General features: G+C 36.4%; 2 protein-coding genes across 4 annotated transcripts; both read right to left on the bottom strand.

Moving 5' to 3' along the window:
* Nucleotides 1-613: 613 nt before the first annotated feature.
* dnase1l1l (deoxyribonuclease I-like 1-like) lies at nucleotides 614-3,389 on the bottom strand. Its single transcript, XM_052562736.1, has 9 exons — nucleotides 3,172-3,389; nucleotides 2,698-2,850; nucleotides 2,440-2,528; nucleotides 2,273-2,359; nucleotides 2,060-2,166; nucleotides 1,840-1,952; nucleotides 1,596-1,753; nucleotides 1,164-1,260; nucleotides 614-1,082 (listed from the first exon to the last, which is right to left on the bottom strand). Exons 2-9 carry the CDS (start codon nucleotides 2,836-2,838, stop codon nucleotides 1,002-1,004), a joined length of 873 nt encoding a protein of 290 aa, XP_052418696.1. The 5' UTR covers nucleotides 2,839-2,850; nucleotides 3,172-3,389; the 3' UTR covers nucleotides 614-1,001.
* A 140-nt stretch (nucleotides 3,390-3,529) lies between these two features.
* Nucleotides 3,530-9,875, bottom strand: LOC127963071 (TRAF3-interacting JNK-activating modulator). Of its 3 annotated transcripts, none has more exons than XM_052562733.1 (15): nucleotides 9,691-9,875; nucleotides 9,185-9,262; nucleotides 8,483-8,954; nucleotides 8,208-8,316; nucleotides 7,860-7,929; nucleotides 7,729-7,756; nucleotides 7,593-7,622; nucleotides 7,411-7,506; nucleotides 6,553-6,624; nucleotides 6,226-6,366; nucleotides 5,906-6,043; nucleotides 5,592-5,727; nucleotides 5,291-5,430; nucleotides 4,294-4,413; nucleotides 3,530-4,083 (listed from the first exon to the last, which is right to left on the bottom strand). In XM_052562733.1, exons 3-15 carry the CDS (start codon nucleotides 8,882-8,884, stop codon nucleotides 3,880-3,882), a joined length of 1,686 nt encoding a protein of 561 aa, XP_052418693.1. In that variant the 5' UTR covers nucleotides 8,885-8,954; nucleotides 9,185-9,262; nucleotides 9,691-9,875; the 3' UTR covers nucleotides 3,530-3,879. The 3 variants fall into 3 exon arrangements, with proteins under 3 accessions (XP_052418693.1, XP_052418694.1, XP_052418695.1); XM_052562735.1 differs by lacking the exon at nucleotides 3,530-4,083 and adding an exon at nucleotides 4,164-4,211 and having other exon boundaries at nucleotides 9,691-9,873; XM_052562734.1 differs by lacking the exon at nucleotides 9,185-9,262 and having other exon boundaries at nucleotides 9,691-9,871.
* Nucleotides 9,876-10,092: the final 217 nt, after the last annotated feature.

Raw genomic sequence — 10,092 nt, 5'->3', positions numbered from 1 at the left:
TCACATGAACATACGATTTAAATCAACACTTTTAAAATAACAAAAGTTAACTTATCAAATATGTCAACTTATATTTGCTTGATTACTATTATTTACATCTTTTATGTGTGTGTGTGTGTGTGTGTGTGTGTGTGTGTGAGTGGGTTAGTGCAGCAGGAACGCAGTCTTGTATGACATTTTGTAGGTTGTGGTTTGAGAAGCACAAGCACACCACACATCTCCTCTAAATTGATACATCCTCCGCATGAGTCACATGCCAATTTTATTCAAAACGCTGCTATGGCTTTCCATCAGATAATGTAAAATGTTATCAAAATGAACTAGATGCTTGATATCCATTCTGAGAGGTTTCTTTTTAAGTGAGCCACTGTAGTGCTGCGTTTACGTCGATTTTATAGTAAAATTACAGAATGAAAGAACACAAGAGCATAGTTTCGACTCCTTTTGATCAAAACATGCAACCTGACTAATCATGACCCTTTCATGTGTATATAGTATGATCGTTTTGTGTTTTTTTTTCTTAGAATTTCAGTTAAAATGGTGTGACTGGAAATATGAGGACACTGTGCTTATTATTTAACTTTGACTATTAGCAACTTCAATATAGGACACTATAGCAAAGCACAAAGACACCATAAATCCAAAGTTTATTAAAAAATAATTTGTACACATAATATTAATGAATGATCATTAGAAAAATGGCATAAATAGTGTATTAAACAGCTCGTTTTTCCTGAAAACAGCATAATAAAATATATGATGAAAAAATATAAGCTTTTACTTTCCATTATCTATTCAGATTTTCTATCAGTTCAGAGCCTTTAAACATTGTTTATGTTTTCTGATGCTGATGTTTTCATGCATGACAACATGTACACAGTAAATGTGTGTAATAATTGTACACGCTGCACATGTGGTATTGGACACTGAACCGGTAAATGATCACTATCATACTATTAGAACTGATACTTTGTAGGTCATATTAACAGAGATTTTTCATTTCACAGTTCATGACGCAGGAGGTAGCGATGGTTTGATTTCAGATCCACCTCGACAGGATAGTGGTCACTGACTTCCAAAGCCTAGATGCAAAAAATGTCAAAGATTTTATAATACATTTGACGCAGTTCTATGAATGAACTCTGTTTTGCAGTACTGTTTACCTCTTCCTCAGATAGATTGAATTCTTCTTTGAAGTTGAATGGTAGAGCAGATTCCGGAACTATTCCAGAAATTAGTTCTTTGCCATGAATAATAATCCTAAAGGGGGTTTTCACAAAGATTCTACTATTAGACCATCTAACATTGACTAGTATACCATTGTAAAGTTGTAGTTTAGACTGAGAATGCTATAGAGTGCTGCAGGAATGAGTCCTAAAACTTGGGCTTTTAACTTCTGGTGACTGTATTTTTCTCTGATCAAAACGTGAAAGAATAGAGTTAGAATAGAGCTTGTTTTCTGGAATAATCCAAAAGTCAATCCTAAGGAACTGGTGTAATGGTAACCTTTGGGTTGGTCTTCGAAATTATGCCATCCATGTAGCACTCTATTTTTCCTGTGGTTACTGGATTGGTATGCTATAAGAAAGTCAGACCTGTCATAAGCGCAGCGTGTTTTTTCACGCACTGTAGTGTCTTGTTCATCTCTGATCAGCCAGTGGAGCTTTGGGTCACTCCTGAGACGCACGTTTTTCAGTCCTTTATTGGTAACATAGCTGCAAGCTGCATTTAAGTCCCCCAGAAACATGACATTCTAGATCAGAAGGGCAAAAAAAGAAATGAAATAGAATCTAGGAATGAATATACAACCTATAATTTTATCTAATGAGTTCCGTGTACCTCAGTTTTCCATTTCTTCCTGACTGTTTGGAAGACCTCATACAGTCCCTCCATTTCTTTCATTGCACTCTTAGGACAGGTGTGCTGACCGATAAGGACAAAGTTCTTCACCACTGTAAGATAATGCAACCAGTCAGATTCAATGTGAATGCATCTGAGATCTAATGTACTATTTTATTTGGTGGTACTAGAAATGCTCTGTGGAGCGTTTATGGCGTACAGGTAGTTGGAGAATGGATCCGTATGATGAACGGCTCTCTGGCGAATACTGTGCTCTCGTTGAACTCTGGGTGCTGGTATTGCTCTTGCACCTGTAGCATGTCTTTTCTGTGAATACAGAAGTTTATCATCATCACTCCTGGTGTTTGCAAAATTCAGGTACAGTATGTTCACAGACGATCACTTACAATGTGTTAGTGACAGCGCACATTACCTGTAAATGTACACATACTGCTCTTTATATGTTTTCTTCCCCATTCTTTTGCTCTCTAAATGTGTGTAAATGTGAGATTTGTCAAATCTGGAGGAAGGAAAATGAAAACATTATTATATGACACATTAGGCGTGTGTCACGTGTGTCAGTTAAAGCAGTGAATATACCTGTTTAGGTTCATCAACAGTGCAGGTACAGCTTCGCCTCTAGAATCTCGAACTTCCTGAATCAAACTCAGGTCACAGCGAGAAATGATCTACAAGTTCAAAATGTTTTATTTATTGGTTTATAAAATTATTCATATTCTCAATTATTCTTTATCTTTGTTAAAATAAGCCATTTTGTTCATTGTATTCGTTGGACAGGTATGATAATCAGTGAGGACATTTAATTTTTAGTCATATTCTCAAATATGATCTATATACCTTTATCAAAATCCCCATAACTCTCTTATTGCTGGCCTTTGCTTCCCCATAGCTCTGGATGTTGAAGGCACAGATCTTCAGTGAAATGACAGAAGTCCAAAAACACAATCCAACAAAACATATCAAAAGAGACGACTTCATTTATCAGGACACCTAGAAATACACAAAGTTTCATTAATCTAACACCACTTATTTGTCTTTTTGGATAGTGTAGTAGTATATAGCATATACTGTATAATTTAATAACCCTAAATGATGTCAATAAACCCATCTTCTTGTTGTACAGCCCATGTCTTTAGCCAGCTTATGTTAAAACACCTCAGGCCTACAGTAAATACTGTTTGTGTCACACTGTGCCATTCTACTTCCATTTTTACGTCATGTTAAAGCTGTAAGTCATCAGAAAGTTCCTCTATAATTTCAAAACTATGAGACACAGATGCATTTCTGTAAAAGCGTATTAAAATGACTCACCCCGTATGACGACTGTCAAGCTATTACCGCCGTTTTTTAGGCTGGAGTGAATGTTTTAATGGGCTCTGGTTATCTTTACACAGGAAACCATGGTAAAAAGTAGTGTTAGGCAAGGGGAGGGGCAGAGTGTGAATGTGTTGAAACAAGCTGTGTCAGATCTCCATTAATGTGTGGGTCAGTCTGGAACGCTAAAGAGAGTGACCTGTCATGACAATGTGCTTTTTCAGCCATTCAACACGACAGTATTGTGTTTTTATCCTCATTGAGTGCTAACTGAAAGAAGTTTACGTTACCCTATCTGGCAACAATCTTATGCAATCGTTCAGTAAAAAAAGAGATGCAGTTCAAAATACAAATGTCTTGTTGTACACAGTAAATTTATTTCAGGCTTAATCTAAAACAATTCTTTAAAAGTACCGTTTTGAATTCCAATAATCAGTTAAAAACTGTACAATACAGATTCAGATACAGACACAACAAATTAATTCTAACATCTTTGTTTTGCAACATGATACAAGTATTTATACAGGCAGGTTGGTCTGTTTTTGATACTAATACAAAGAAACATGGAAAATCTTAGCAAAATAATAAAGACTTTATATGCGTAACTTTAAAAATCATTTTTATGTACAAAAAAATCAATGATAAATGTAAAATAAAAAAATAAATATCAAGTCAAAAATCTCTTGGTTTTGCTATTAGCTTTTATCACACAGGTCTAAAGCAGGCTCCATGCTGTGCTGAAGCTGTCTGGATGAGGTAGTCCTCCATACGCTGCTCCAGGACGGAGTAAACCTGGCGGAGCTGCTCTCTGGCAGGTGGATGATACAACCACAGGGCTGCCAGCACCACCACCGCCATCAGGAGCAGGAGGAAGAGAAACAGACAGAGCCAGGACCCACAACTTCGTCTCTGTTCAGGGAGATGAAGGTGGAAAATGGTTTATGGCGTTAATGGAAACCAAATGAAAGCGGGGGGAATCTTGATCTTAACCAACTCACTGCAGCTGTCAGAATATGTGGCATTCAAAATATATTACTCTGAAAGAAAGTTGTAAGAAAGTTCAAGAAAACCTGACTGAAACTAGACTTATAGTCATGCATTATGTTGGTAGAATCTCACCCTGCTTTTGTTCTGGCGTGTCGTCAGTGTGTTCAGTTCTTCTCTGCATTGGGTCAGTCGGGACTGATAGCTGTAACACTCTTGCTCCAGGGCTTCAAGATCCGCCTGCAGCTCCATGCACTGCCACAGCAGCCAGGCAATCAAGACAACAATATGTTAAACTGTGTCTTACATTAATGTATACAAACTTTTTTTTTTTAATTGTTGGTTTAACTTTTTATTTTATTGCCTCCCTAACAGTCCATGTATGATCATCCTTGTGCACTGAATTTCAATGCTACTCTACAGCATCTAAAACAAACACACACACATTTATTTATTTCATATATATATTTAATAATTTATTAGTAATAATTTTAGGCAATAATAATTAAAAGGTAAAAGTGAATGAATAGGTAAGAAATAAAAAAAAGAAATCAATCAATCCCCATACGTCCTTGTGTTTATTAAATGAGTGATTACAGTACATTAAGGTACTGTTTTTTATTACAAGTTTTCTAAATGTTTAAATGCAAATGAAACATTAATATAATGAAGAGTTTAATTATTATACAACAGAATCATATCATCACAATCTAAACACTGGATAAATCTACCCTCAAAATGTTTTCATTTTGTTTCTATATTAGAGTTATGTTTTATTTTTGATTTTATGCATAGAAATTAATATAATATAATATATGCCATAGAAATAACTTTTAATTCATATTTCTAGGGGGAAAAAAAATAAAAATCAGGCAAAGGGTATATGAACAAACCCTCTATATTCAGAATATAGATAAAAAATAAAAACCATTAAGTTTGCTTAATGCAAAATGCCTATAAAGATATGTATTCTAATATTGAAATATGAAAATAGTTAAAAAGTAATAAAATAAAAACTTATATGTGTATTTCATACCATAATATGTGTGAAAGAAGATGTTATGGAAGCAAAATCCCAAAATTGACCAAAGGTTTTGCCTGTAGTGTCTTGTCTTATTTTGAATTCCTTTACCTTTTTTTCTTTCATTCTGAGTCTATGTTCAGTCTCTCTCAGTTGTCTCGCTGTGCTGCTATCTGTCCGCAGGAGCTGCTCCAGTCCTGAAGCGTCTTCTTGTATTTCTGTGCTATTGTGCCAAAACTCATGGTTGTGTCCTGTGAGTGTGTATAAGAATGAGAGACAGATAAAAAAAGATATCAAACTGCAAGCAATATGAGAGCTTAAAGAAATACAGTATAGTAACATTATAGTACAGTGTATTCCATAAATTCTAAACATCTGAATGAAAGTGAAGTGAAAGTCAGTTTTCCCTCACCTGTCAGTTCCTGTAGATGTTCTCTCAGGTTGAGGTTCTCGTCCTCCAGCTCTGAGATGAAGGAGTGAAGCTCTGCTCTTTCCTGCTGCAGAGATTCAGTATGTTTCCTCAGCATCTCCTCCTGTTCCACAGAACGCTGCACAAACACAGTTCTAATTTATACAACAAATATAAATGACATTTCAGTGTAGTTATGATGGGGTCTACAGAACACAGGGTCTTGTGGTTTGTCAGCTTTTGCTAAATTTTATGATGTGTGATCCAAGTCCTTTGATACTCTCATGATGGTTTCTGTGACAGTGGCTTTGGTGTACCTCCAAGTGACCCTGCAGCTGTAGCAACTGATCAGTGCACTCATCCTGCCTCTTCTTCAGCTGACTCGAACCCTCTTTCAGCTCCTCACACAGCCTCCGCCAGTGCTCTGACTCTGCCTGTGCTGTCTGCAGCGCCCCCTGGTGGAAGGGAAGAATGGGAATGAAAAATGGATTCTTGGAACACATCTATGTGTTGTTCTTCTATTCTAAAAGAAAAACCCAGTGCGATTCACAACTATAAATGTGGAGGTAATGTTGGTTATTTGTATTACATTTTATAATTGTGGTAATGACTTTGACCAAGGCATTTGCTTACTTACCTGGAGGTACTCCATCTTACTCTGAGCATCTGCCTTCTCATTCTCTGCCCTGTGAATAGCCTTCATAGCCTTCTGTTCATATTCCTCCCTCTGTTTTTCCATCTTTAACACTACTTTTTTCACTCCATCCTGAGGAACCTTCTGAAAAAGACAAATTAGAGCTTCTATCATGCTATGTCAAAAAGTTTTTTAAACTCTTTGACCTGTACTTATCAAGGGCCAAGTTAAACCAATATGCTATTTTATAAATTAAAAGCAGAAAAACATATCCAACAAACCGCAGCTTGGTTTGGTTTTGCTGCAGAGATGCCGCACTGCAAGACTTACCTTGATGCAAACCTGCAGCTGGGCCTCCAAAGCTTTGATCTTGTTCTTCAGCAAGTCTTCATCACAGCGTGTCTGTGGGAGGAAAAGGAAATGTCTGTTTGTGTGTTTGTCAGTTAGAGAGATAGAGAGAACCACCGAAGCAAGAGTTTTCAGTTTCTGTACATGCATTACATCCTGTCTTATAACTGCCGCCTTAGCATTTTGTTAAAAGCAAACAACCTTTACTATTTATAATTCTACATTTGATTGCTACAGTATATTGCCTCTTGAAATAAATAAAGATTGAGCTAAAAATGGAAAAGTCTGAATGAGGGGTGAGATTGAAGCATTGCAAAAGCGCAAACAAACCCCTCTCTGACGCCTACACTGCTCTCCATTTTGTATGTGTGAGCTAGAAAAATAACCTTTCGGGGTTTTTTTTTCTTTCTTCTGAACGAGCCATATAGAGCTGGATGTTGGCAACCACAAGACCAACCCCCAACGTCTCTCTGTATTACTGCTGTGACCAAACCAGGAAATTCAGCAACTCATGAAGCCAGTATTATGCAGTGACATTTTAGCTAATGTATCAGTAATGACCAAGAAGAATGCCTTTGAATATGGTTTGTCTCATTTTTATTTAATAACCACAGCTTTTGAGCTCTATGAACTCCACAAAGCCCAATAATCATGTTCTACAGCAGATTTACGAATGATCCAAAGATCATCTTGTGCTTCAATGGAAGCAAGAACATCTTACAGTCTGTATGAAGGATTTCATGTGATCAGTGTGTTTGATTAGATTTCATAATGTACAGGGGTGTGTTTGCCTCTAAACGATGGTGCAGGGCTTCAGCAGGAAGTAGTTGACTAATGTACCTTCCACAGGAGCTCTGTAGAGTGCAGTAATGTGGCGGCGCTCTTCTGGAGGTTGGAGAGCTTCTTTTTAAGAGCCTCTTCTCTTTGTAAGGCCTCCTGCATAGAGATGTCACATGTCACATTTCACATCAGTAACAGGATGAGCTGGTGTTTATAAATGTAAACATAATGGGTTGTCTTACTTCTAAATAGTCAGCCAACTGGTGTACATCCTAAAAACAAAAGGAGAGGGAAAAAAATATGATTTTTTTTTTAAATAAGTGAAACAACATTAGCATATTTAGCTATATGTTTTTAAACAAGCATAAAATTTCTTACTGCTTCTTTGACAGTTACAAATCCAGACCTGATGGAAGAAAGTTCATAAAGCTGCATTAATATTTAGAAAGCGGGTGCATTATGATTACATTTTTCATTTTCAAATATACAGTAAATGTAACGTAACTCACTCAGTCTGAATGCTGGCGCTTTGCAATGTCTTCTGGGTGTTTGAAAGCTGAGTGATGTCTTTAAGCAGAACTGTGATTTATAAACACAATATCATATGCTTAATATTATAATATTTTGTCATGTATCATTTTTTCAAATCCTAACACATATAACAAAACACTTTGAAAAACTGATTATTTTTATTTCTAACATCCCGCAGTGCATAACACTAATGTGTTTTGTTATATCATCTCACTGTTACTTGTTACAGTAAGTATAATTTAAGTATTCATGTCTTGGATTCATTTAAAGTGATGTGAGGCATGACTTGGTTGGACCTATGGTTATTCATCAGAAAACCCACTAACCTCGTTCCTTTCTCATTTTCCCATGAAGCTGAATAGAATTGAGGACTGGTACATCCCATCCATCTGATTTCAGGTCATGTTCATCATTCATTGGATCCATGGAGACTGTCTTTGGGATTTTGACATTTGATTTCAATGTTATTATAGAGAATGTCATTAAATAATATTAAAAAAAAATACATCCTGGATTTATGCAATTCATTTAAATATTTAACAAATATAAAACTGGTGATCAATCAGTCACAAGCCAAAGACCTGGTTAATAATTGCTCTACCTGCTTTGTAAAGTTAATGCCATCTCTCTGGAGCTTCACATTTCGACTTGTTATCAAGGGCCGTCTGATTGACGTTAATGTTTGCGTCATATACTCTGATGCATGCAGGGTTTCCCTTGAGTATCTGTGCCTTGGCACAGGAGATAACAGTGCATATGTGCCATGGTCCACTGGTCTTCTTTTGAAGAACTCAAACTGTCTTTTGCGATGCCGTTCATTTTTAATCCTCCTTGTGTCCAGATCTCTCGTAGGACTGCGACATGATGTGGTGTTATTCCGATGGCTGATTTCTCTGTGCTTCACTGCACGCTGCTCCACTTTATACTCGTAATTTGCAGCCGGTGACCTTCTTTTGTCGTGAGCACCCTCCATTCTGTCCAACTCTGAATTAGTTGAAAACATTGTGGGATATTTCAGGGCACTGGAATGTCACCTCACACTGTAAGTGTATGGTTCTTGAAGTGCCAATTTCCTGTAATTGAAAAACAACATACTGTATATCCATCCTTTAGTGGTACTATATCATTAGATCTTAAAAATAGACCATCCAAAATGAGGATAATCAACAACTGCTGTCATAAAACAAGCAAAAACTTATGCTGTTGTGGGTCACACTTGTTGTGTGTCCTTATTATTTCCAGAGCTAGAATAAATTCATGTTTATAGTCACATATAAGATTATAAGAGCTTATTTAAACATACTGTAAGATGACGTGTGTCCAGTCATTCACTTCTGTTGTCATATTGTTTCAAAACAGGCATGAACTGAGCTACATGCAGCTGAAAAAAAGGTTGAACCGTCAATGATTCTTTAGAATGCAAACGGTGTTCATATATATGCAGATATCTGCTTAATAATGACTGAAAAATGTCTCTGAGACACAGCATGCAATGCTCCCATATATAGATTTGCAACAATTTTATGCACTACATTGACTGAAAATCTTTTAATTTTTTTTATTATTATTTTAAAAAGCTATAAATATTTTCTTTCTGAAAGCATCATTTAAATGAATTGACTTCAAATATAAACAAGTTGGAACCAAATAACAAGTTGCAACTGAATAAAGAGTCTGCATTCAAACAGTTAAACCAACATCTTGTATGTTGTGAGAATGCAAGAAAACTACAAGATTAACTCCAAATGCAAGATAAACTACAACAAGTTTTAGCATATTTGTCACTTTACATCCTTTTAATTAAAGTACCTGTTCTGAGATGAGTCCCTGGAGTCAAAAATAATGGTGAAAGCCGAGTTTGAACACTTTGAAGTCTACATGGCATTTGAAAACTAGTTCATTCAACAAAGGGCGGTCTACTTTGTTTGCCTTGCTTGCTTAACAGGAAGTAAGATGAACCTCACAACTTGTATGAGTTCCTCTATCTCAGCAGCCATGCATATTGAAACTGATGTCACACACGGATGGGCCCTAAGATTAGGACGGATGGGCCCTGTTTAGATGTAGCAAAAGTGGACGGGGAGGGACTAGAGAGAAAGAGAAAGATGACAGAATATATTCAGTGCTATATCAAAGCAATTCAAGCAAAAACAATTGGACTCATGTTGATGTTCCTACTTGAAAACAAATTTATTTGAGTTGAAGACAAAA

This window comes from Carassius gibelio, chromosome B8 (assembly GCF_023724105.1).
Source record: "Carassius gibelio isolate Cgi1373 ecotype wild population from Czech Republic chromosome B8, carGib1.2-hapl.c, whole genome shotgun sequence".
NCBI classification, from domain to species: domain Eukaryota; kingdom Metazoa; phylum Chordata; class Actinopteri; order Cypriniformes; family Cyprinidae; genus Carassius; species Carassius gibelio.
Note: the sequence above shows the minus strand (reverse complement) of the source record. Positions and strands in the feature narration are given on the sequence as shown.